The following is a 27567-nucleotide window of genomic DNA, read 5'->3' on the forward strand; positions in this document are numbered from 1 at the left end:
TGCCAAGGTCCAGCTGGAAATTACATTAGTAGATTCACGTGAAAAATGCGTAAGGGAGGCAGCACCTGTGTTGAAAACTGGAAGAAAGTGGGTGGCAAAGAAAGCCATGGAAGATGCTAAGGCTGCCCTTCGAATCGGTGATATTATGGGGCAAGTTCAGCATGGAAGAGGGGGTCTTGGTCTCATTTCAGCTCCTCCTACATGGCACAAGGCAACCCCAGCTCAATGGAGGAAGCTGGTAGTCAACGAGGTGCAAAAGCAGGAGGAGAGGATGAGTTGTGTAAAAGCCGTTTCCCAGGCCAAGCAGGAAGAATGGATGAGATGGGAAAGTGTGGAACAACGCAAGATCAGCTTGCAAGACCTATGGACAATGGAACAGAGCAAGATCAGTTCCCTCATCATAGCAACATATGACGTTCTCCCATCACCACATAACCTAAACCTCTGGGTGGATGAGGATCCCTTATGTCCTTGTATTCATCACCTGCAACATTAAGGCACATTTTGACAGGATGTAAGGTGGGTCTTAGCCAAGGACGGTTTACTTGGTGCCATGACCAGGTGCTGCGATGTTTGGCCTTAGCATTGGAAGACAAGCGTAACTTGATCAATAAGTTGCCACCAGTTCCCTCAAAGCATTACACACAAAAGACAATATTCCTCCATCCAGTAGAGCAACCACCAAGAAAAGGTGTTAAAACCAAACCCTTTCCAGGACAAATGGAAGCTGCTAGAGACTGGAAAATGCTGGCAGATGTTGTTCAACGGCTTATTTTTCCACCTGAGATTGCCACCACTAACCTTCAACCTTGTCTTGTGGTTTGGATCAGCACGCCTTGTTCATCAGGTAGAGTTAATGGTGCCATGGAATTATGCTGTGGATGAGGTGTATGAGAGGAAGAAACTTCGGTATGCTCAACTAGCTGCTGAAGCGGAACAGCAAGGATGGAGAGTATGGGTTTACCCAGTGGAGGTGGGTTGTCGAGGATTTGTGGCACAATCTACAACCCGGTTTCTCAAGATTCAGTACTCAAGTGTTGTGTTGCACAGTGAAGAACTTATCTGAAGCAGCAGAAAGGAGCAGCAACTGGCTGTGGTTGAGACGGAAAGATTCCGGCTGGGGATGTCAAGCACAATAGAAAGAAAGCAATGCTGATGTACGGATAAGTAAGCTGCGCTGACTTGAGTGGGGGACTGAAAGGGGTGATGATAAGACACCAGAATCACTGTCGAGCCCTCTTGAGCTGTTGTAGGCTAGTCGACGAAATACCGAGGATGGAAGGTCTCCACATGAAGACTCCAGGTATATACCCTACTTGGCTCAATCCAGACAGTTGTCATGCTGATGCACTGGGGAGACCTTACTGTGGTTGATCCCCGGAGCCAGCATCGCAGCCGTTGTGTGTGCTGATGCGCAGTGGAGGCAAAATAAGCTGATCCCTGGAGCCAGCATTACACTTCAGCCATCAACACCAGGCAGAAGGATATCAACATCATCAGATGGAAAGAAACGTGAATGGATGGAGATGCAGATGGATCACATTAGTTTACTGTAAAGCTACGTCTTGGTGCTTATCTTGGCAAGAGCCGAGTTCAAATCAGCATCAAGTTTTAACATCTGCTCTCATGTAATGGAAAACATTAAATGTTTGACTCCTGACATTTTCTACCAACATGCAATGTCCTTTTGGAGTTTGAAAAGCACATACAGTATATATTTTCAGTTATATATCAAAAGGGAAATATAGATGATTGGGAATCTTAAGGTAGTTCTAAACTGCACACACTAAAAAACTTTAATGTATTTATAGTAAGTATAAAGACTACCTGGTGGTAATTTGAGCAACAGTACAGCAGCTTTTTGTAGATTAGAACACTGTGTTAGAGTTTGAAGCAAAAACTAGGCAGAGACAAGTGTTGTGTGAGGGACGAATCCATTATAGGGCCATACACTAGCAAGAAACCACTTACTTGCAGGTAAGGGAGCAATTTAACTTTTTATTCTGCTCTGGATTCTACTGCAATAATTGGGTCCAAGGTATTGGAAAACAATATTTGTAGCGCATTGTTGTAGTGATTTGATTAAAATTATACTCACTTTCCATTTACAGCAAACCCTACTCAGAGGTTCCGTCAATCATACCTTGAGAACATAACAAGGTTATTCATTTATTTTTTATCACACAAAATAATAATAATTTTTAGTATCACTATTATTACTACTATTCATTATTAGCATTATTAATTAAGATTGAACTTAAGATATTTAACTTGTGGGAGCTATGGCTGCAGAATGCTGAATCACAGGCTGGCATATGCAGTTCAGGAGACAAAATGAAAGTGAAGAAAATAGACCCCCTTGTTACTTAGTTTATTATGCAGTATATGCCAAATCAATTACACAGACCGGCTTGTTTCCATTGATCAGATGTAATATAATTAGTTCCCTCTCAGCTGACGACAGCTTGGCACGCGAAAGGGGCAGTAAATCTAGTTGGGAAGCTGATATCTCATTCGTGTTAAACAGACCCAGTCTGAAGATCATCTTCGGTGTCATAACAGCATAGATCCATTAGAACAGAGAAAGCCCTTTGATCTGATTTGAAGACCAGTTCAGAATGCATTAGCCATGTTTGAAGTATGATGGCAGTTGACGGATCTGTTTGCTGTTGTACTTCATGCTTGGAAGTGACAGCATTAAATTGTGTAAATATTAAAGTTCAGCCCGGAAACTCATGCGGTAGACAATGTATTAAAACAGACCAGACAACACTAAACTACATCATACAGATTTTACACTACATTCTTTGGCCTTTGGTCTCGCCTTTCAGGGTACCCCTGCCCATAAATTAGCACAGGTAGAGGCTGGGCAGGAGAAGTCGAACTTTGGTGCACAGTGGGAACTAATGGATTGAGATAAGAAATAAATCTTATAAAGCCTATAAATAATTGGACATGTTGTTTATCGATTGATGATTCAATCTAGTATTGGAAGCACCTAAATTGTGCTTGGTTTACAGGATTTGATCTAAGGTTAAAGCGAATTTTGAGTCAGAATGACTACTTTGCTTAATTGATGTGTATGTAGAAATGTGACTTACCGGTAGATTTAACAAAGTGTCCTCAGCCTGTGGTGTCAACCCTCGGGGCAACAGTTTTCCACTATAAGCCTCAACTCCAGTCAATATTTGTATACTATTAATTCCTATGTTGTTTATGTATTCAACTACTGTACTGTCATTTGCATCGCTGTCTGTATAGTCTTGCCAAGAACACAATGTAAAAGAGTCTCGACCAGTAATCTCCTTGTTAAATAAATACTTGAAATAAAAGTACTGTTCTGCTAATATGCCATTCTGACAAATTTGTTTTCCTATTCCTGAATTACCCAGACAGCAGAGGGTAATAAAGAAAACATATGCCAATTACATTACCAGATGTCAGTTACTTACAGTAGCTTATTATCAAAACCAGTTAAGTGAAACCAAAATACAAATTTGACATCAGATACAGTTGCATGTGTTTAGCTGTGTAAAGCAATGTGAATTAAAAAACAAAAGGTATCTAGAAATGGCAGTAGTAGCTACATCCATCAATGAGACCAAAGGACTGATACCATCAATCTTTTAGGTAAATGCTTTATGGAAAGTTCATGCTATAAACTGACCAGACAAATACATGTATGTATATATGTCCTGTACATACAGGTACATAGGCTCTATTTAAAAGTCATTCATTAATTAGCAAATTGCAATGTTTTAAAACTTGTAAGAAACAACTTACGTAGACTTCAAAAGTAATACAAAGATACATCTTTTATATCTACAGAGTCGATAAAGAGGAAAATGTGTGCTTATTTGTATCGAACAAAGCATAATGTTTTATATTATTGAAAAACGCTCACAAATGTATGTACTTGTACTGGAAGACAGGAAGTACGAATACTATTAATAAAGGAAAATGCTTTTGTCTGAAAACCTAAATCAAAACCAACTGCACTGAATAAACACTGAAAAACTGAATTGGGTTATTCATTCAGCATGGAGAATCCGCAATGAATGAATGAATTATTGATTGCAATAACAGATGATTTAATGAACAGTGAAGGGCGCTCAGGGCCCGATGACTAGGATGGGTGCTCAGAGCCCGAGTGAATGATAAATTTGTCCGGAGGCCTTGCCCATGGATGCTCGAGGGCTACCTGTGCAGGCTGGCAGGAAAAACATGAACATGGCTATAGGCCACCTCCCCCAAAAGGCAAGGCAGCCAAACCATGAATGGAAAAATAATAATAACAATGATTAACGCACCCCACAGTGGCGCACTGCTACCTAGCCCCAAAATATTGAAAACCAGCAGTTGAGACGCGGCTCATACCCCAGCGCAAGACTGCAATAAGCTATACGCAGTATTCTGTGAATGCCTGTACTTTTGTCTCTCTCACTACAACAAGAAGACCAGTTATTTAAAATACAAGCAGGTATTTAACACAATTCCAAAACAGTCTTTATCAAAAAATACATTTAGATATTTCAACTGCAGATGAGATTATTGTTTTGCTGCACTGCAGCTCCCAAGAAGCGACTAGAGATGCAAACTCTCCTTTTGACCAAGTTGACAATTAATGACAGTTAGTATGACACTGACCCTGTTGCGAGGCATTTAACACATTTAGATCTGATGACTGTGAGAACAAAATACACACACACAGAGCGCCAGCAACTGAGATGGCATGTAAACCTGCTTATCTTTGTTGCTGTAGGTCAGACATATTTTTAGTACTGATTTACTGGCAGTAAAATCCTCTGCACACCATTAAAACATTTAATAATTAATAACACAGAATACAAGACTGTGCCCTCTCTGCGTAAACAGATTATTTTATTCAGAATACTTTATAATAATACTAGTAATCTATTCACGGTTTACTAAAAAATCGAAACCTGTTATTAAAAATCATACATTATTAGATATTGACTGAAACAGACTGAAACTTGTTTTATAAGGCTCTTAGCAATGGTTATGCAAGGCTGTTTACAGAATTAGCAATTAGTCATGCCCTTTTACAAAAAAAAAAGAAATTGCACAGTAACAGCAGTTTTAATTTCTGGGGCTCACATTTATTAAACAGAAATAAATCAAAAACTGCTCACTTAGAAAAATAAACAGGGTAAACAAAACAAGTCACGAACACAAAACAAAACAAAACTAATGTCAGGCTGGGCATTCCTCTTCACTGATCAATATAGCCATAAAATAAACAACACTGTCTTCACTCACTGACTCCCTCCCAACAACTATCTCAAACAAATAATGTTATCCCCTTATATCCCATGTGGATAGAGCTTAATTAATAATCAATTATTCAATTAAGGCCCCAGCCACATTCTCACATGTATTTGGCATGGATAGGAATTAACCCCATCCCTGCCAATCAGCACCACCAACACAAAAAAATACTATTTACAACCCCCCCCCCCCTGCTCAGCACACATGGCCCCAGCGGCCACCTCCCCCTCCTTTAAAACACAGCCACACTCCCTCAAGTCCCACATTGCCCATTCTTGAGGGAGGGCTGGCCCACAGTTCGACGCCTCTACGTTGAGACCGAGCCATCGACAGGGGACCTGGGCGTAGTGGATGGGGTGTCAGAAACAGAGGTAAGTGACCACTTGGGTGCAGCCCCTGGCAGGGGTGCGAGCCCAAGAGACCGTGCAGTGATGTGTGGGCTCCCAGGGAAAGCAGAGCAGGAGACCAGGCGACCAGCCGTGCCTGGTGGTGCAGCGACCTGGAAGTCAGACCATAGGTCCAGACACGAAAGTTAGGTGTCTAGGAGCCCAAGTCGAGAGATCTATCTCCAGACACCGGGCTGTGGCACAGAGGTGGTGGTCGGAGCTGTGGTGGAGGTGATAAACATTTAAAGAGATGTGCTGGTCCTGGAGCCCTGATTAGTCTCAACACTGATAATGCTCTGCAGTTCACCAGGTATTTGTGCATTGAAAGAGCATACCAATGAAATCAACCTACATTGCATTGCATAGTTTACACTAATATTGTTATCTAAATTGGATTACACACAGTGAAAATGATTCTAAATGAAAATTAATCCTAATTTGTCAGCATCAAGTTAAAGAAATGGGAATTTGTGTTTTGCCGGTCTCATCTATACCAAGGTAGAGCTTTGCATTGACAGAAGCAAATTAGTCATTCTGGTCCCATGCCATCCCTGACTTTGAAGAAAATGTTAATGCAAAGAAAAAAAAAACTTTCAATTGTATCATTTATGCATAACATGTCCAGGGTAAAATTCAATTACATTTTTCAAAGCTGGCATTTTAATGCTATTTCAGTCTGATGATATTTTCTAAAACTCAGATACACTTTGCATTCTCCCCCTTTATGAAAGCAATGGTAGGGACATGTTGGAATCTATAGAATCACATATTGCAGAGCTATTTTCTGGTGTACTGAGTTCAATATGAGGTAACGTCTGTGGTGAAATGACAATTCATAGTCCAGCATCCACACCATTGTATACATATTTTAAGAATAAACAGATGCTGTATTTTTCCATGGTAAGCAATCACTGCATTGAACACTAGTAATTGTAACACTACTGGTAATGAATGAGGGTGGACAGCTCCTTTAGACAGTAAAGCTACACCAGAGAGAAAAGGACAACCAGACAAGCACTGGATAAAACTGCTATGACAAAGTTGCACACAAGCTAATTACACTGGTTACAATAGACCCCAGTCAGTACAAAATAAATGACTCCTCGGTTCTCTTAAGAAAATAGAACAAATGGTGGCTATCAACGCATGCACCATGTCAGTAGGCGATGTACGTTATAAATGTAAGCTGTGTATTAATAAAAGTTACAATTAGTTAGGAAAACACACATTATCAACACATATATCAATAAAAAGGAGGGATGAAAATATACTGAAGAGATGTTATTTCTGACCCACTGTTTTAATTAAATGTGAATTCATATTATTAACAATATTGTGTACAAAATTCACTTTTAATTTAGGGTTTTCTGTAAAAGCTTCCACACTAATAAAGACTTAAAAGGTTAAATCCATTATATAAACTCAAAAGCATCACCCCAGACCTTAAAAAAAAAATTTAATAAATAAACAAATTAGATACCATTCTACAGCTACAATCAAACTGTTGGTTTAATAAATCTTGTCAACCACCTAGTCTTTGAACATTTTTTAAATAGTTAAATGTTCGACCACCTGTCTGTCAGCAACACATCATGAGTTACTGAAGTGCTTCTTTCAGGGAATAAACATCCTTGGAAAGATGTTTGCATTAATTTGAGTTTCCTTAGCAACTCGCATGCATAGCAAGTGTGCTGGTAAATTTGCTCGGATAAATAAATAAATAAATAAATAATAAAATAAAACTTGCATAAATATTACAATATTTACCATTTTCATTCCTTTATGATTCAGCTTCAATACAATGAATGATGCAAGTACAAAACCGCATCGCTCACAACTATGATGTCAAACGAGACTTTTGATAACCCACCTGAAGAAAAACTGACAGGGTCCCAAATACCTAGAACCAATGATACATGCAAGTCCCAAATATTGGGTAAAATACGCGACATTTAATTCTTACACCTGATAACAAGCAATGCAAGCAGCCCGATACTGTTTACTACCTGGCATAGTTATTGTACCTCTACTTAACTCCTGCTGTACGAGAATATCTTCGAGAACCTACCTGTCATAACTCCATCTGCTGTAAGACATGGTCCTGTTGCTGCTTACTGCATCCATTCTTTTTGCACGAACAATTACTGCAAGAGTACTTGAAAGCTATATTGTTGTCCCTGCAAGGTTTATACATAAAATAACGTCGGCGTGGCAACCAGGTCTCTATGGCTAGCTAGCACGGATATCCCATTTTTTTCCCTAAGGAAACCCAAATGCCTGCTAAGAACAGAGATGCTGTGAAACTGATTTAGTTGGGTCTAAGGAGTGTACCATTTATTTGGAGAAAGGGAAGAAAATCCACAACACACGTATAAGAATGCCAGTATTGTAAATGCAACTAGGATATACACTCGCACACTTGCGCTAATTACTTAATTGGTCCAATAAATTCAATTGGAATAGCGAGCGAAAGATGAATAGATCAGCCTTTCAGACGTAAGTTAAAGAGACAGCTGCCTCCTGCACACCGCTGCTCTTTATTTATTCCTGTTTCCATAGATACGGCTCCGTCCTTTGACATCAATCCCCTCCCCGTTTACAAAATCATCTTAACCCTGGCTCTTCCGTACTACCTTCTTTTAAATTACACCAATAAGTCTTCTGCGTGTATTACTATTATAGTAAGAATAACACATGACAGTGTTTCCTTTGTGCCAAGGGAAATAAAAATAAAGTTTAGATACATTCCTTTACATGAAACACATGTTGCACAGGCTCTGTTTGTTTAATTAAACACTACATGCATGTACATAAGGTGTTCCCAGATAAAAAAACAAAACAAAACAAAACAAAAACAAAAAAAACAAAACAAATACGATAGCACTGCTTTATAGATATGATTGCATTAATACGTCATTGCTCTCAAGGGATCGTCTCTGAATTTAAAATAAAACAGTTACAATTCTGACCATAGGCAAATCATTATAAAGCTTGATTAGACTAGTCAATCCATTAATTTGCCTATAAAATACTGATGTCCAAAAACATGGCCAGTTATTCTATTGGTTTTCTCTATACAAAGGAATTTAATTAACAGACTAATCATCCCTCTACTGATAAATATCAAATTTCTGACCCTTGACCTAGTTTGGTGCAGGGCAGAGGGAAGTCAGCCTGCCTAAAACATGGTTAATTTCTTATTGAATTCTAAACCAGATGTATCTGTTTTTAGGGTCTTGGAAGGTGACATTAAAGAACCTTATATAGGAAGAATAAAGAGATTGTGTTTGATTTGAAAAGTCAGATAGACGATATTTCTGATTCTGCATGTGATACCAACACTGCCCTATCAGTTTTGGAAATGGATTTGCACGGTTTAGCTCAAATATGGGGTGTAATAGCAAATAGAAATTATAGCACAAAGAAAAAATATCAATCATAATATTCCTTTTTGTTGTCTCATGCAATACATATATAATGGATTTGGATCCAGCTATGACTCATTGGAGCCATGAAGTTTGGACTGAGGGATATCATTAGGGATAACGATACTCACCAGCTGGCTAATCAATAGCAAGCAACCCATCCCAGGGTTTTGTCAAAATCATGCTTTTTTTTGTTAGACTGGGGTACTGTGAGTCATCCTCTGGAAGCAGTTTCAATATAATGGTTTTGGATTGTATTTCTAACGGCATTAATTTCCATCTTTCACATATTTGGCTAGACGCAAAAGATTTACTCGAAATCATCATTAGCCCAACCTAAGGCTGTTAACAAACCCATCGTTTACATGTTTAAGTAGTTTATGTCTGGTTTGTTAACTTTATTAGGTGTTTTTTTTTTCCTTTCTGGAAGAAAATGATAACTGGGAGTAAAGAGCATTGAGGATCTAGCTCGCTATCGTACAAACGCTCACACATGCTCAAAATCTACTGCGTCATAAATTTGGTCAAAATTAATAATCTTGCACAAGAATGATGAAAATGCATCACTGTCACAAGTATCTGCATGGTCTGCTTTTTTCTCTTCATTATCAGCCAAAAGAAAACACTATTCAGGAGTGAATCTTTAAATATATTAATCACATACTTCAGAGCTTTTGTAGACTAAGCCTACAGAAAACAAATTCAAGCAATGGAAACCATCAAGACTATCAAAACATCTAAGGCACGGTTTTCTTAAGATCTTAGTGACTGTTATGGGTCCTGACATCCCAGAGGTCTGTAGTTTGCAACCAAGGTGAAAATGTCTTGCTGGTAGTAGGTGACAGTATTATAAATATATATTGAGCAATGGTGTGGTTCACTCACAAGAGAAGTAATGTGGTACAAATGTGGGTTAATCCTGTTGATTGTTTTTCCTGTTACTGTCATTTATTTTGTGGTTTTAACTCAGATTCAACTTAGCTGTGTTCTTTTAGATGGCATGAAATATTTCAGATGTTTATTTTTTCAAAGGAGATAAAGAGAAAAAGGATACACCATATGTGAGGGGACATCTTGCATGACAACGGCAGTACCTGGGGGGTTGGTTACATTGGTACTTGAAAAGTCAAGATCACAAGGAGATGTATGATCATCTGAAAATGTAATAGTAGCAGTAGTAGGATGATGAAAAAAAAAAGATTTATGAGTAACCAGCTCTTGGGGAATGTGAGGAGCAATGAGACACTCAGGGACTGGATTAATAGTCAATCCTACATCATTATTCTTGGTACTTATTTGTTTTGTACAAAGGAAGGAAGACTCACCATAGTTTTATGTGCATGCATTCCATTGTGTATGCATTCAGTAAAATGACATGCAAAATGGCAATTTAATCACACAAATAATATGAATGATTTCCTTAGTTCTAAATTCGTTTTTAGGAGTGCTTTACAAAGGCGCTGTCATCCTTAGCAATACAGTGCTCCATTTGTATTGATCCCAGTGGACTGAACCATGAAGACAGCTCCCAAGTTATAATTCTCAGTGATTTAAGATCTCATTCTGAAGATGCCTTTGCAGGGTGGATACTGCATCTATTTAGAGCTGATTGGTGTAGTGGTGGGTCCACAAAAATCTTTAGATCTTCTGTTTCTTGCAAATGAAATCAAGGTTAAATGATTTTTTTTAAACAATCAAGCAAACTGATGTAACTTCATCTGCCATGGGAAATTATAGTATGCAAGACCTGATATAGTCATCAGTTCAGCATTTCAATGCATATGATATTCTGCATAATATGTTATATACTGTAATTGTCATTGATCGTCTCCATGTTCAAAGATTTTGGAATCATTAAAGTTGCTTCTTTGTTTCGATGTTGTGTCTCACAATCGAAGCAATAGTATTTTCAAATGAGGCCAAACCCATTTGACTGTTCCTGATGAGTACAGACAATGTGAATCACCATAGACTCAGAGTAATGGCCAGTGTGGTGCACAGTGTGGTTAGAGACATTATCTTATCTTATACTTACAGTACTTGGCAGCTTTAAATATCACTGAAATATGTTTCCTGAGCTGAATCCTTGTCAGAATCGTATCTGTTTTTCCATATGTTTCAGAATCTTCAGAAATTTGCAAACAAAAACTACATTGCTATCCTCAGGTTAACATATGTTATGATGAATACTTCAATGCTAGTGCCATTTTCATATTAAATGCACTAAATAGTTATACACTTTGGCTACACTGGAGAGCATGCTAAGGCTTTGTTTCATTTTTTTTTTTAGTTGTTTAGAACACTTTATTATTTACTTAATTATTTATTTTCTTTACTGTATTATTTATTGACTTTGTTATTTTGATGCAAGTCTATATAGGATGGGCATATTGTCAATGTATCATTGGTTCTAGGTATGAAACTAAACATCAAAAAAACAGCATCACGATTAAAGGGGTCAGCCGAGAATCTGACCATTAATCGTGAATGTTAAAAAAGGGTATGAAATGCATTTGTAAGCAAGTCATACTTTTTTCTCAATCCATCGGTGGTATTTTTAAGGCAATATATATCAGCAGTAATAGGGCATAGCAAATTAATTCAAAACCAAAGCCCACTTTATGCATAGCACGTTTGGCAGATGGAGGCTATAGCTTTCCTGTGTACGTTCCCCTGTTGTTTTCAAAGAATGCCTGAAGGACACATTTGCAGGCTGCTAAACTGAAGCAGATGTTGAGCTGTGTCTGTTATCTTTATGGATTTCTGTAATATCACATTCAACCCCCCATTCAATGCACATGGGCTGCTGGTATACCAAACATTAACCAATGTTTGCTTGATTTCATCAATAGTCCAATTTGTACTTTCTCAAGAAGTTGCTCGCTGAGAGTATAGTCTTATTTTCACGGAGATCTTTGTATAAGAAACTAATCAGGTTCTGAAGCCATGTGCACGACTGAACCTATAAAAACAGATGCAATTAACCTGGCTCTTCCTATACAGGGTCACGTGTGATGGTCCCCAGTGTATGGTGGAATTGTGTGACTACCCCCTCTAGTGGCCAGTGAGAGGTTGTTCCCCAGCTATGGACAACGAATACTTACTGAGCAGATATAAATATTTCACCACTGACAAACACATTCAAATGTATTTAAATTTATCCAGAGTACACTCCATTTAGCTGCAAATTGTTGAACTGAATAATTTGTTTACCTGAATAACTTCTCTTTTGCACCAATACAATTTATATGTAATAAGATTTACAGTGGACAGCTAAATATCAGATAATCAAACTGTAATTTTGCACAATTGTAAACAATAATGAGGCTCTCCAGGGCCCATTATAAATAACTATTTAAAAAAGCTGAATTTTGATGTACGTAAACACACATCACAATGGAGATGGATATGCTGCAGAGACAGTTGCAGATTCATGTACTCCACAGTGCCATTAGCTTCTTTATTTTCTGGAAAAGAAGAGTACCCAATGATGTTACAACACTTGAAATTAACAACTGAGGAAATTACTTTAAGAGCTCTCATCTACAGTTGATTTTTTTTCAGAAATAAACACAAGCATTGTTACTCCCCCTTTATTGTTCAGCAGACATGTATACAACAATGTTAATGTACATGTTTGCTATGCTTTTACCTACAGGTACACATATGTACAGCTAAACACAATTTTTCAATTCTAGCATTCATCCATACATTGTATCCACAATATGCACAAAGATCTGAGAAACCAAAAAGAATACATCTTTATAATACAAGGCACTTTGAAAGAAAAATCCCACCGGTGCACACAATTTATCATATACTTTTAGAAAGAAACAATAAAGTTAGCCTGTCAAAAAGACTTGATGGATAGAATTGTTTTTTAATGCAATTGCTAGCACTGCAGAAAAACAAAGAATAGTCTTTTTAAAGGTCTGGTGTGGATTACAAAGCTTTTCGCACTGACAGGCTAATCCAGACAACATTCGGTGCATTTGCACTCCTGAGAGCCAATTAAAACTTACAGTGTCTTAGGAAAAGGCTGCCACTGCTCAGGGGGTCCAGACTGAAATACAGCAACATGTTTTTGATTCATCGTCTCAGCTGATCAATCCTCCTAGAAAAGGGTGCATTGCCCCATTGGTGTTGTTTTGCAAGATTAGATTATCAGAAAATGAATAAATCTGCAAGAAATGTATACCTAGAGATCAGTTGAAAGTGGTTACAGACCACAGGATTTATAGGGTTTTCATAGAAATGTGACACATTTTATTCACACAAAAATGGCCCAGTAAATGAAAAAAATGTATTTAAATAAAAATAATTAAAGGCAGCGACTTGAAAGAGATGCACTAACACTTGCATAATCTTACTGATATTAATAATATGCAGACAACCCTACGGGGAAACTGTCTGCATTTTGATAATCACAAGAGTTCCACGCATTACTGTCAGTTGACTCAATGACAAATTGTTATGGAAGAAAGGAAGTATCTCGGAGGCAGGAAAGTCTGAATTAACTGGACAAACGAAAGCTTAAATCATAGGCATGGATGCCAAGTAGGCAAAGTAGAAAAAAAAAACTAATCTAACATAAAGTAATATAAAACAAATGTACTCTTGAAGAGAAATGGATAACATGCTTAGAAGCAAATACAAGGGATCTCTCTCTCTATTTACTGTACAGCAGCTTCTATTGTGTGAGTGGAAGATTTTAATATCTCTCCACTTAGGCTGTGTTTGTTCAAAGTGTCGTGAAAACGACTTTTTGCATGACATACCTTACAAAGTCATATTTCCTTCTGGCTAGTGTAACATACAGTGAAAAAGCTCAAAGTCTAATATAAACTGGCACTTTAATGTTCAAAGTGCTGACAAAGTATTTAATTTCAACATTCAAAACCAGTTGACGGAAAGGGTGGAATGGAAATGGCACCTTCAAATAGTGATCCTGCTGCTGAGTACGTCACGGATGAGTACTGATTGTGTCAAATTCACAAGTCTGATGGAAAATGCAGTCTCACAAAATCCTCTGCAAATCTTTTATTTAAATATACAACATTAATGTATAAGCATGCATTGCTATTAGTGCAATAGCTAGGTTATTAACTACCTATAAAACACATAATTGATTACTGATTAACATTAGACATACATGTTGATTAATGACCACAATCAAAAACTCAGATTCTGACTTTTAAAAATAATTTGGATAGCATTATCTTATTCGACACCCAAGCCTTGTGTTTGACTTCAATGCACTAGTGATCAATGTCTGCCTAATTAAATTATTGTTAAAAACTGATTAAAGCAAGTTTTCCTACAGGACTAGTGTTTAATAACTTAAAATGCATATGCAAATATGCATACAGTATAAACTACATCAGGCCCAATATTCAAACCAGCATAACAAATTGCTAAAACGGCTATTTAAAATATCAGTTGATAACTGTTCACATAAAATTTTTATAGGAAAACATACAACATAGAACAGTAAAATAATACTTTTTTATGAATAATACATGCTAATAATAATTCTAATAATAGTAATAAAAAAAGTGTTATACAAGTAAAAACTTTGCTGACAAACACGCTTATCACGCACTCCTAAATGAAGGCTGCAGTGCCACGGCATACATTGATGGAAGACCCATTAAATTGTTGAGCGATCAATAAAGCAATTAGGCCCTTGCCCACAGCATCCAGCATCCTTCACACATTAAAATCTCCCAGGAGCAATTATTACTGAAATGTGTGGTTGCATGTAGACCTATTCAATACAGGGAAACTGTAACCAATGTGGGAAAATAATTGACTCGTACCTCTCTAACACAAATCTTGTGCCAAGACACACACACTCACACACACCTACACTATATAACTATATGCTGTGTATATGCAGTGTACTATACTTTCTAGAAGCCAACAACAGTTGCATGAAAATTAAACAGTATTTCATAAAACATAAAAATAATGTATTCTTTGTGAGGTAAAATGTTGTGAATACAATAGAGTTACTGACATCAGTGTGAACCAAACAATGCTGTCCGTGGTTCTGAACTAGAATAACTCACTCTTTGAGATTATATCCTTACTTAATTTTGTAGGCACAATACATTTTCAAAGTCAAAGCTACAGTCAAACCTCCTTACAATGACAGAACTAGGGACCATCAGAATATGGCCTTGACAGACCTTTTTTTTTTTTTTACCCAGGTGCTTCAACACATACGGTACATGGGTTTTTTTCAGGGTAGCAATATAAGCAGGTATCCAGTATTTATCAACATACCAGCAATACATTCATTAATAAGGATGAATGAATGAATGGATGAATGAATGAATGGATGAATGGATGAATTCATTCATCCATTCATTAAATGCACCAATAATATGAATAGAGACCAATCACAGGAGTTGAGTACATGTACAAAACTGCTCAATCGTTAGGCAGAACAGGGGCAGATTCTATGATGATTAGTACAAACGTTCTGTAGGAATATTCAGCTCAAAAGAAACACACTGGCATGTCTCATTTCTACAAGCTGTATCAATGGGAAACTCTTTCATTTGACTGATTTAGTCTTCCATTGGGTAGCTCCGGTGTGTCTTCAGTTCTTTGTTGCAATTTCTTTTTTAATGTATGTGTGTCTCTTGATTGTAATCTGGATCCAAACTGCAATTAATGTTAACAGCCTGCATAGTAATACAATCATGTTAAGCCTTAAAGAGAACATTTTTGGCCTAAGATGATGCAAAGGTATAAAAAGTGATTGCTTTAGTTGTATTCGTGAAGTTCAAGGCAAACATAATTGTGACTCATTGCTGCTAATGGATGGTTCCGGGAAGGAAATTGTAACAAATAAATAAAAATAACCTTTTTCTGACTTTCCACAGTAACTGCGTTTCAGCATTGTTGATCTCCGCTAAGGGACAGGGCATTTGGTGGTAGCTTCTCTGATGAGCTGTGCCCTTCTTTTGGTCAAGGTCACCAAAACACTGCCACAGGCACATTGGAATCAGAGCTAAGTGATGATTTGAGACCAAACGATGTGATCCCATCTGCACTGGAAAACATGGTAGCAGAAGAAAATGGCGCTGGTGTCCAACTACCTCAATGCAACAGCAGTAACAGTGACAAGTAGTGTGGTGGTTTAATGCACTAGCCTTTACCACTGGATCCTTGGGTTCAGTCTGCAGTGCTGAACAGTGTCTAAATACTAAGGAACAATGAAATAAAAAATAAAAACAGTATGATATATGTTAACCCTGTTCATTTTGTACTTATGTGTGCATCAAATATTTGACAGCAGCTAAGAAATTCCCTGTTGTAAACAACATTTGTTTGCAGAAACAAAACTAAAGAGAAAAACAGTGGCACAGTTCAAAAGGATAAAAGGATAAGACTCTAGAGCTTTCTTCAGCTTTTAACTAGTTTCAGAAGGACACTTTCTGTATGCAATGTAGGTATGCCACTCATAGAAAAGCTTTGAAATAATGATATTTGATACTGATGGAAGTGTTCTAGATTGTGAATAATTCTCTATTTATTTCAGTAATCCATCACTCTCCTGTTCTATGAATAGCGAGTTGTAATGGTATTTTTAGTTGATTGTTTTCTGTAGTTCCACACTAACTTCCAGAAGTTCCTATAAGCAAATCAATAAAATAACAAGACAAGGTACATGGGTACGTTAATCAGTATTTTTAGATAGTTGTCTAACTGGTATTTTGATCCCGGTAGCAACATCTTTCTCTTCTCTTGAACAGGAAATAGGATGACCACAACATGTTATCATGCTGTCGTATATGTGCTCATTATATTAGCCTAATGGAAAAAAGGCTTTCTAAATATCAGCTAGTAAATTCAGCAAGCGTTGTCACTTATGATAGTAGCTCAGATCTTATCTTAAATAAGAAAAAAAGCTATTGTCACTTTGAATAGCATTTCAAGTGATGATGATGAGCAGGGGGGAAATTCTCAACAAACAAGTGCAGGTACTCATATGCACAGCCGGGTGGAAACATTAAAAATGGAGACAATTTGAGTGCCAATGAATACATATATTTAAAATGTATACATATCAGTTACACAATACATTTATAAATACAAAATAAGCCTTAAAAAATAAATTATAACCAATTCACCATAAACAAGGAAGCTGAAAATACTGAAAGCGTTGTACCCTCTGCATATATCAGTCATGTACTGTAATATAACACTTAAGTAAAACCTTAAATGACAAGCATTAAGACATATTACACTATGCAGTACAGAGGGAGTTTTGTTTCAAGATATCCTATAAAAGGGATGATATTATAAAAAAAATGGTATAAAAAAACAACCGTGCTATGAAAAAATTATACAAAAAGGTTGAAGTCAAACAATGTCCAATAGTGTCTAAAATACCCCTGATGGTGAGGTATATGAAGAGGGGGCTTTATTAGCAAGCAAAGAAAAGACAGCTTTCATAACTGAATATGAAATACTATCAAGAAAGATTAGTCACAATGTTAGGTTGGGAGTGAAGTTTGTAACAAGCTAAAGATTTTAAACACATACGGTTTGTAAACTGTGTGCGATCACAGAGCAGAATATTAACTACTGTAACTGAGTGGCTAAATTATATTTATTAATAGGAGTCTTGTTCCATCCCTGGATAAACCTACTTATTAGCATTACAATGAAAAGCTGTTAATGTTTATGAATGTTAGTGCAACGGTATTGAGAATCGTCACTGTTTAGATCATTAAATTACATGTCTTTATGTCAGTTTTGCCTGATAAAATCCCAGTAAAGTTATTAATCAAGTTTTTTCTATAAACTGTATCTGAGTGTTTTCATGTAATTGTAATGTAGTAATGTCATTGTAATAACTATTTGAGTAACAACTGACATAGTATAATTATTTATTGACATAGTTGTGTAGTAACTATATCATTGGTATTTAACTACATTTAGAGTGCAAAGAAGAGCGACCAGAATTATTCCGGGCTTAAAAGGCATGTCATATGCAGACAGGCTAAAAGAATTGAATCTGTTCAGTCTTGAACAAAGAAGACTACGTGGCGACCTAATTCAAGCATTCAAAATTCTAAATTGACAGCGTCGACCCAAGGGACTTTTTCAGCCTTAAAAAAGAAACAAGGACCAGGGGTCACAAATGGAGATTAGACAAAGGGGCATTCAGAACAGAAAATAGGAGGCACTTTTTTACACAGAGAATTGTGAGGGTCTGGAATCAACTCCCCAGTAATGTTGCTGAAGCTGACACCCTGGGATCCTTCAAGAAGCTGCTTGATGAGGTTCTGGGATCAATAAGCTACTAACAACCAAACGAGCAAGATGGGCCGAATGGCCTCCTCTCGTTTGTAAACTTTCTTATGTTCTTATGTTCTTACATATGTAAAGCTTGAAGGATTGAAGATACAGTAACGTTTATTTTATGCTTATTTCAATTCTTAAATGCTGGTGTTCTGTAAAGCAAACTGTTATGCGATTGCTTTTTAGTCAAGATAAGTGGTATAAATGAACTGCAGACTGAGAATACAATTGTGCAATTTGAACTTTTGAATATGAAACCAAGGGTAATGGTTGGATACATTATGTAGTACACAATAATTGTACTTTGTTGATTGGAATAAAGTTAATGCATTGCAACTGAAATATAGAACAGTGATTATTAATTATTATTTTAATGCATAATAAACAACACTGGGTGGTGTTAATGTATCTAAAGATATGACAGAACAGATTATTACCACATTTTGATGTTCATTTTAGTAATTCCATCAATTAACAAAGTTATCAGCACCTTTGTCCTTAACATAGCTCTCGGAATCATGTCTAACGTCCAAGTGCATCTGCTACACCAGACCAAATTACCTGTCAGCTTTGAAGAAATATGACATTGTATACTGTACTGTACCTTCAATTTTGTGTTTGTTTTTAACAGGACTGCCCTGCGATTCTCAGGTTGTGCTTTGTGAAGATCTACGGATTCTGAGCATTGTTCGCATTTCACTCACCTCTTTCCTGATGATTTCCATGATTGTCTTCATTTCTACCTCCTGCTGCCATTCTGTAAAGGACCAATTGGTCTTATTTAGAAGATAATAACGACATAAGAAAAACTGACCATTTTCAAAACTAGCACGGATTGTTCTTCTATGTGTCTAAGGGGTGGTAAACGTTGCTTATTATGAGCCATTCCACTCTAATGTGTATAATAATGTGACTGATCATTTAATGGTCTAATTAGATGAACTAGTTGTGGACAGGACTTACACAACTTGAACACATTAATTCACAGATTCTTACAAACACCACTTAATGGTGTTCTTTTTAAAACACCTGCACAGTGTACGTGCGTGTTGAAGCATATTCTAAAACATCAATAGCATCCTGAAACCTACCCTGACCTCGCTAACTGAAGTAGAAATTTAAAAGCATCTGGAGACACATTTTCTTGGGAAACACTGATGTTTTCTTACAATGGTTTCACAGTTAGGCCGAAGAGGCTTTTGGGACACGGCCCCCCTAGCATTAGAGTGGCTCAATGGCTCTTTGCCACCCTGTTTTTGTAATAAAACCCTTTGTGATTAGTTTTGTATTCCTCTCCTCACATCAACGCTGTTCATTTCTGTTCACATCTCTCTTAAAGCATTAGGACTCAGATTCTTCAAGCCGCTGCGTCAACACATGCAACTTGGAGATAGTAGAAAAGCAGCTTTAATGATTTACTGTAATGTTCAGGGCTAAGACTAATGAGGTAGATGGCTGTACTTTTTATTGCAATTTAATATGTTGTTTTGAAACATTTGCTATTGCATTACCTGCCAATGCTGGTTTGTATTATTGATGCCTTCCTCTCCATTTACTCATCTTTCATCTCATACTGTATGCATTTCCTCTGTAAACTAAATAAACCGAAGTCGTTCATGATAAGATTTGATAAGACATTTATTGCTCATTTCACCCCAACTAGTCTCCCTTGCCACCAATCTATTCACATCTTCAAATACATCCCACAGATGCAGTGGCACAGTACCTAACACACTATGCATTTGCTATCATAGCACAATGACTCAGTGGAGTATACTGTTATATATGTTAATTTTACCCCTCAAAGCAGGTTTCTGCAGTGGTGACTGCAAAGGCTGCTACAGTCTTGGAAGTTTATAACAGTGTCGCTGGTTAGTACACTATACTATTTGTGCTCCATCTTCCAATGTGGGATGACATTATGGAGAAACTACCTTATAATTGTTCTGTGCTATAAAAGGTCATAGGAGCAAAGTATCACATTGAATGTAACACCAATATCAGCAGTGATGCCATCTCTCAACTTCCACAAGCAGCAAACACTACATTAATAATTAAAATCATTTGTACTCTTTAAAAGGTAATAATGTTAACTTTGGAATGGGTATGGAAAAAATGTGGATTTTTTTTTTTAATTGGTTAAATCATTGTTTTATTCTAGCACCAGAAGCTATACAGGGGTAGAGAAAGATTTAAAAAAAAAAGAAAAAAAAGAAAGACACACGTCATGGAATTGGATGTACACACACATGGTCAATTTAAAGTCATGCACGGTCGGTCAGAAGAAATAATCAAGAGCCCATCCACAGTCAAACGAAATGATCGTCAGCAGGAGGTTTTAAACTGGTTCTTATCATAGTGTACAGACTTGTCTTTAATGATAGGACCATCTGAGCAAACGGGAGGATGTCAACTTACACCTAAAGTCTTGTCAATTTAAAAAAACAAAAACAAAAAAAGGTTGTGAGAATTAAATACTCATCTTTACATATACACAAGTTATGCTGTGAAAGCATATTCGCTTACAAACATATAAAAATACTTGTTAACTAGTCTGATAAGAAAATAATGTATAAAAGTATATAGCAAAAAACATTTAATCTTCTCCAACAATTGAAACATTAATTCCATCTTTTTTTTTTTTTTTTTTTTTTTATATATTACATGAAGATAAAACAAAAACTACCATTTCGTTTCTTTGTATCCCTTATTTGGAAATACTCACATCAAAAGGAAGACAAAACAGACTCTGAATTATCTTAATAGTGATGTGAACCCTCTTGAAACATAAAACTGTGGATTTAAAACATGCCTCCACTCAGGAAAGCCCGGCTCTGATCAGTGAGTGGCCTGTCCCGGTAGAGTTCTCAGGGTTGGAGAATTCAACATCAGGGAGCAGTCAGCAGGATCACCCCTAATATCCAGATGGAATCGGACTTCCAGGCCAGGTTAGGTCAAATCAAATTTCAGGCTGGATCATTACAGAGTTACAGTGTCAGCTTTGGTGAACATTGGTTATAAGCACATGATTACAACAGTGCTGCATTATCATTACATTAAACTTATACTACTAGCTACAGTCAGTTAAGACATTGGAGGACAAGCAAGTTAAAAAGGTCCAACTTTACCAAGGTATTTAGTTTCACTTGACATGACAAGATCTTGTTAGGTCAAAATAACTCTACTGTGATTGTCCTTGATACAATACAGTAGACTGACTGAATTTGGCCACTGGGACAAAATGGCAACATTAGAAAATAAAATGCAAAATGAAATTAAAATGAAAAACACTGACACCCTTGCCAACAATGGAAGTTAATGTTGGCATTTTTTTTGGCTACTTTTACAATTTTTTTTTTTTTCAACCTGGCACAACCAACCAACCATGTCCTCTCTCTGTACTTAAATATTGAATTGATTAGACACATTGTTCAAATCAAGATGAATTTCAGTATGTACAGTAGCTGATTAGCACATTAAAGTGAAACTGAAAATGGCACGAGATACAAGACGTGAAAGCGTGATTAAAACACCTCACTCGATAAGGCAAAATTACCATAAAAACAAACTTTACTGACATTCCCGATTATTATTATGGGTGTTTTTTGTTTTCTCTTTTCGGTTGACGGTACAAATGTCATCATGTGGCAATTTAAGAAGTAGCCTTAGTGTTTAGTTTCGTTTGTGTGTTGTTGTTTTTCAGTTGCCTCAGTCTTGCTTATTGGACTATGGCTCTCACAGTGACCGTTTTTACAAGTCATACAGCTATTAAAGGCAGTACTGATTGAACCAGGATGTGATGTCAGAAGGCAGGAGTTGGGACTGGTGGCAGCAGCTGGTTGTAGATGAAAGTGAAAGGATCTCTCAGAAGATCACACAGTGGCAGCCACTCTTGTCCTTTTCTTTGCGTGTTGGTTCTGGAGAGGGCGGGCATTCTTGCTCCTGAAACTTTCTGTGGGGGGAAAAAATAAAATAAATGTAGGGTAAGCTTTTAAATTATGTGAACTATTCTGTTTAATTTTAGTCAGTCAGTCATTGCAAGTTCCATTAGAGTTCTATGATAGCACTATACATCTCTAGTACAGTAACAGTAATCAATATAGCCTTTCATGCTTGACTGCTATTGTTTGTAGCTCATATGCAGACAGATTTGTTTTCTCGGTAATTAGTTTAAGTCTGCGATGCGTAGGCACTGACTACCACCAATTAATCACGATAATCCCTTAAAAACACGAGTTTTAACAACTCAAATGGTCCCTTCAAAATGGCTGCAAAGCTTTCGAGTTGGCGTACCACGGCTCTGGTTCCCTTAAGATGTCCTGCTTTACCTAAACTGAACTATACGAACAGAAATTACACGCAAGTATCAAGCTAATGCTTGTCGGGGTATGACAAATAGAGCAAAATATATATGTGTATGTGACTAGATAATAGACATCTTACCATATAAATAGAGCTCATACTACATTTTTGGTAACTTGTGGTATTCATTGTGAAGTCATTTTAGAGAATGGTGTATGTAAGTAATACTATGTCGTCTGCAGTACTAGTGGAGAATCTCTTAAGATACAGAGTCAGATGTTTCATTAGCACAGCACTGCATTTGAACAGCCGAAACCCTGAATGTTCTTGTTTTGTGTAAGATAAGCTATGAAGGAGTTTCCATCGGAATTGCATGCAACTTACAGTTTTTAAGCTTAGCAATTACAAGAGAATCTCTTACAGTGAAGTCAATAGAAGTTGCTTTGATCAATTACTCAAATGTTACTGTTGTTAGTTCATTGATAAATTGTTGTTCAAATGCCTGGTTTGTCGTAAGCTTGTATGTAATATTGACTGCAATTGTTTTACTGTATTGCCTGCTTGTTTATGTTGACATTCTGCACTGCCTGTTGATTTTATAAACGTATTAGATTGAATGCATGTTAAATAAATCCCCTCATTTTAAAACAGATTCCTAGTAAATCATTTGCCTGTGTAACAACATTGATTTATCAAATTTAAGTTAAATAGCTTGTGGTCTATTTTTAGATCAAAGGCAGAAGCTCAGCATTGTAAGATGTAAAGTGTAGTGTGGGATGACTGGCTGTTTGGCCCAGGATCTTGTCTTCTGGACCAGCAGGAGCCGCCTTCGTTTGAGGTATGACCTCCGACGTCGGTCAAAGGTCACCAAGGCCGGGTGAAGGAGGATCACTGACCCCCAGTAGGGAGATACAGCTGCAAAGGAGAGGGTGGGGAGGTGGAGGAGAAAGGTTTGCAGAACAAGTATTGAAAGGTGAGCCTGGACTATATAGGTTGAATAACCAATAGGATTAGCGTAGCGAGCTGAGCATCTATTTGTTGTAACGTGTAGATCTGATATCGTTTTTCAGACAGCGACACTGAGAACAGGTTTATGCATTTATAATAAGCACAGTTATTGCTATAAGAATAATAACTCCTACTATATTACCCACAAGTTCTACCAGTGTTTACAGTGTCGTGCAACCTTTGCCTTGTGTAAAGTACAACAAGGCCGTGCCAAGCTGTTCTATACAGTATGTACAGCAGGCCATGTGAGTAGAACCCAATGAACTATAGCCAGTTAAATGACTCTTTATCAAGGTTTAAAACTACTTATTAGCACTAGCAATATTATCACTGCCCCCCCAGATTTTAAAGGATTGGTTGGGGGACAATCAAATGATGTTTATGTTAATAAAATGTACTTTGGAATTTTTACAAGCAAGTTGTTTTAGGGTTGTTTTTTTTTTTTTTTTTTTTTTTTTTTTTACATTGCACATTATTTCACTGATATAGTTTAAAATATAGAGCAGATAAATAGGGAAGAGGTGTGAGAAGGTGTTAATATCTGTGCAGCAAAATATCTGCATAGCAGCTGCAGTGTGCAGTAACAATAGACCTCAGGAACACAGCAAAGCAGACCTTTAGAAGAAGACAGAGCAAATTCATTAGAAGCTGCTCTCGGAAATTCAGTGGTTTACAAGCTATTTCACAGCAAGGTATAAAAGGGCATCACTTTAATTTAAAATGAATGGTTTGACTGCAGACAGATCTACGATTGTGAAGCACCAGCATACTAATGATTCCCACCTTCTTTATATCAGATGAACATTCAAAAGTAAAACGCCAAGGGGAAAAACAAAAAACCTTTATCAAAAGATTGTCTTCTGTTTTCCGTCTTTAATTGCAGCTTGTTAATTGTATAGCTGGGTAGCATTCCAATACCAATACCGTAGAACGAATGGGGTAAAACTGAGCCTCACCTTATAACTCTAACCAGTTCATGGAAAGCCTGGTCTACGTTCATTCTGATTTTTGCAGAGGCTTCCATGTAGGTTACTTTTAGTTGCCTTGCTAGCTGTTGCCCCTCTTCTTGCGTCACCTAAATATACATATAAAAAGAAAATGTGAAATGAAAGAAAATCCACCAGAATCCCTAGTCAGTAAGTTCTGGTATGCATGATCACTGAACATCACACAGGGAACTCCTCAATAAAAAGTATGACCTTGCAGAACATGATAAAAAAAGGCATATTGTACAGTGTTTACTAGCCTCAACATGCTAGCTTAGTACAGTATGCTGCCATTATATTGAAATTCTGGGTATTCTGGTGCCCTCCACCGGTGATCTAATTAAGTGCAATCTAGGCAACCCAATACAATGGGGCAAATATTAAAACATTCAAGTTGTGCACATTTCAATATGCACAACTTGAATGTCACAAAACATGTTTAAAGTTTAAAGATAACCTTTCCTCACTTACAAACTGCTTTATATTTCATGTTTTTGTCATAAACTACTTACGGAACCCTCTGGCCTGATTACTGAAGCGGGTTAAAGTGAGCTGGCCCAGATAGAGAGAGAGTGAGATCTTCACACTATTTCTAAAATGAAAAAACTCACTGACAAGTGTTTGGTCTTTACAGACAGCAAACAACAGATTCAGTACTGTCCCTTTATATCCACTAGATGGCACTTTAGACATACTATTAAATAAACAGGTTCTGTTCTCTCACTACAAAAAACTACCAAATATTCTGAAGGTCATATCCCACTGACAACTGCTGCCAGCCCTTTTAAACAGGAAACTCATCACTGGTGTCATACAGTGTGGCTGTCCACTACACAGCTTTGGGTCTGCCATGAATTTACACATTTAAAGCTAACTAACACCAAGCAATAGACATAACAGCAATTTGATAAATATAAATTTCCCCCCGGCTTACAATAAAAAGGTGTTATTTAGCTTGCTGTAAAGTGGACCAAGTACTCTTTCCATTTACAAACAACAAATACTGTCCCTTAAAAAGGGCCAACAGTTGTTAAGTGACTAAAACCAACACAAAACACAAATCCAGAAACACGGGCAAGGTGTTTCAGTTTGCTGGAGCCTTCCAGTGCTGATACTGAGAAAGAATGTCCTCCTATTACGCTACTGTAAATTAGAAGACACAGGGACAGCAAGCAATGGAGAAATGCTGACGATAACCTTGGTTAATTGAGGGGATTTGCATCAAATCAAATAGTAACCCTGTGGTGACATCCACAGTCCTCACTATAAACATTCCCGCAATGCCAGAGCTCCAAGAATTATTCCCTAGTCCTCACCTGTCTCTGGTGCTCCAAGTCTGCCTTGTTACCAACTAGGATCATGGGAAATTCATCACGGTCCTTTACTCGGAGGATCTGCCTTTGGAATTTGTAGATTTCTTCAAAACTAAAAAGGAGTAGAAAAAAAAATGAGATGGCCATGCATCACAAGTCCATTTCTGAGGTGCACTGAAACAAAAAGTCCCCGGAGATGTTACCACAATAAGTACAACAGGTTGTTGAATTTCTGATTCCTGGAGTTCTAGAAGTCTTTTTAAGCATCTTAAACTATCTGAATAATGTTAGTGTAAGGTTTTACATCTCACTGGACCATGACCAGGGCCACAAGAATAAAACCACTTCCTTTTCACTGAGCTGGAAGCACTTTGTCAGTCACTAACACACCCAGGGCTGATGTGAAGCACATTAATAGAACCTTTTGGGAATATTTCTGACCTCAGTTGTTAATACTGCATGAAACAGAGAATCACGACACACATTCAGGCAGGCAGTCCTATAAAGGTGAAGTTACTGTACTAGGACCATATGGAATGCTAAACAGCAAACATAATCTCTATACCAGTCATATACAAATTGAATGTACACCTTATAACATAGTATGTATGTTCTTACATACTCCACCATTATATTCTCCTAGCAGGGGATAAAGAAGAAGCAGAATGTTCAAACCTCTTCTGTATTGATCCTTATTGAAGAGAAGGACAAAAGTCTGACTACTTAAAAGGAAAACTGGCTTCTAATCCACTGGTAGATCATAATTTGTCACTTGGCATACACTAGGACTCAATAGAAAACCATGACAGATTCACAAGCACATGGGTAGCACTCCATATTTGCATGCATGATGAGAGTGAGTATGTTGCTGCACGTGTCTGGTATTTTAGGCTTACCTTCCTCTATCAGTGACAGAGAAAACCAAAAGGAAACCCTCTCCTGTCCTCATGTATTGTTCTCGCATGGCTCCAAACTCTTCCTGTCCTGCTGTGTCTAGGACTGACAACAAAAGGGAAGCCCCCTGAGTCAGTTATGGCACAGCACAAATGAACACCAGCAGGGAGCCAAAACATGAAGCTGTCTCAATTGAAAACCAGGCTAACAGAAGTCTTTTTGACAGTGTGGAAATATTAAATATTACTCCCTCCCCCTTCCCCCAAAAAATTTAACAATTACTTAAAAATCTACACCTGAGGCAAACTGTTATTTCATTTAAAGAAGGGCTTCTCAAACCCCCTGTGTCTGCTAGTTGCCATCCCAACTGAGTTCTCAAGTACTTAACTAGACCCTTAATTGAACAGATCATTTGCTTAATTAGACCTTTTTACTTGTTTTCAGCTCTTAAAACAGTTGCTGATTTCAAGTTAGGTGTAACATTTTATAAGTAACTTGAACATTGCAACTTGAATAAGTAACTTGAAAAAAATTTAAAAGGTCTAATTAAGCAAATGATTAGTTTAATTAAGGGTTAAGTGATCGAGAGCCCAGCTGGAATGAAAACCCAAAGATACATGGGACCCTAGGACCGGGTTTGAGA

General features: G+C 37.3%; 2 protein-coding genes across 6 annotated transcripts in view; both read right to left on the minus strand.

Annotated features, from left to right (window-relative positions):
* Window positions 1-8111, minus strand: part of LOC121294389 (tubby protein-like) — a 59625-nt gene extending 51514 nt beyond the window's left edge. For both annotated transcript variants that reach the window (XM_041218021.1, XM_041218019.1), the window contains exon 1: window positions 7744-8111. In XM_041218021.1, coding sequence (XP_041073955.1) covers window positions 7744-7799 — 56 coding nt within the window. In that variant the 5' untranslated portion in view covers window positions 7800-8111. The remainder of the gene's footprint in view (window positions 1-7743) is intronic.
* A 13992-nt stretch (window positions 8112-22103) lies between these two features.
* Window positions 22104-27567, minus strand: part of LOC121294598 (ras-related protein R-Ras2) — a 50850-nt gene continuing 45386 nt past the window's right edge. For 3 of the 4 annotated variants that reach the window (XM_041218464.1, XM_041218468.1, XM_041218466.1), the window contains exons 3-6: window positions 26927-27029; window positions 26034-26142; window positions 24688-24806; window positions 22104-22373 (exon numbers count right to left, since the gene is read on the minus strand). In XM_041218464.1, coding sequence (XP_041074398.1) covers window positions 22286-22373; window positions 24688-24806; window positions 26034-26142; window positions 26927-27029 — 419 coding nt within the window. In that variant the 3' untranslated portion in view covers window positions 22104-22285. Of the gene's footprint in view, window positions 23639-24687; window positions 24807-26033; window positions 26143-26926; window positions 27030-27567 lie in introns of all 4 variants that reach the window. The other variant, XM_041218465.1, reaches the window with a different exon arrangement.

This window comes from Polyodon spathula, chromosome 19, assembly GCF_017654505.1.
Source record: "Polyodon spathula isolate WHYD16114869_AA chromosome 19, ASM1765450v1, whole genome shotgun sequence".
Classification (NCBI taxonomy): domain Eukaryota; kingdom Metazoa; phylum Chordata; class Actinopteri; order Acipenseriformes; family Polyodontidae; genus Polyodon; species Polyodon spathula.